Source organism: Penaeus monodon, chromosome 15, assembly GCF_015228065.2.
Source record: "Penaeus monodon isolate SGIC_2016 chromosome 15, NSTDA_Pmon_1, whole genome shotgun sequence".
NCBI lineage: Eukaryota > Metazoa > Arthropoda > Malacostraca > Decapoda > Penaeidae > Penaeus > Penaeus monodon.
Genome location: NC_051400.1, coordinates 47,062,387 through 47,062,721, shown reverse-complemented (window position 1 = coordinate 47,062,721; position 335 = coordinate 47,062,387). Strand labels below are relative to the sequence as shown.

Sequence of the window (335 nt, the reverse complement as noted above, 5' to 3'; positions counted from 1 at the left end):
CCATCCTCAGTCATCAGTAATGTTCTCTTCACGCATCGGTAATTTTTTCTCCTTCGCAGAACCCGTATGCCCTCCGTGTGCTCAAGCCGGTCATCAGCATGTGCGAACACGGCTACACGGCAGAGGATTTCACTCGCGCTGCCAAGCTCTTGTGCACACACGGCCCCGCGTCTGGCATCGTGTGAAGGAGGGAAGGAGCGGGTAAAGGAAGAGCTGCAGGGGAGATGGTAAACGGAGGAATAAGGGAGGATATGGATGATAGAGGAGGAAGAGACACAACAAAGAATAATTTGCCTTAAAGTCTGCAAAATATATTTTAAAGCCTCGACATGACG

General features: G+C 50.4%; 1 protein-coding gene across 1 annotated transcript in view; it reads left to right on the top strand.

Moving 5' to 3' along the window:
• LOC119582057 (legumain-like) overlaps positions 1–236 on the top strand; it is a 7,170-nt gene extending 6,934 nt beyond the window's left edge. The window contains exon 10 of the mRNA XM_037930298.1: positions 60–236. Coding sequence (XP_037786226.1) covers positions 60–185 — 126 coding nt within the window. The 3' untranslated portion in view covers positions 186–236. The remainder of the gene's footprint in view (positions 1–59) is intronic.
• The last annotated feature ends 99 nt before the right edge of the window (positions 237–335 follow it).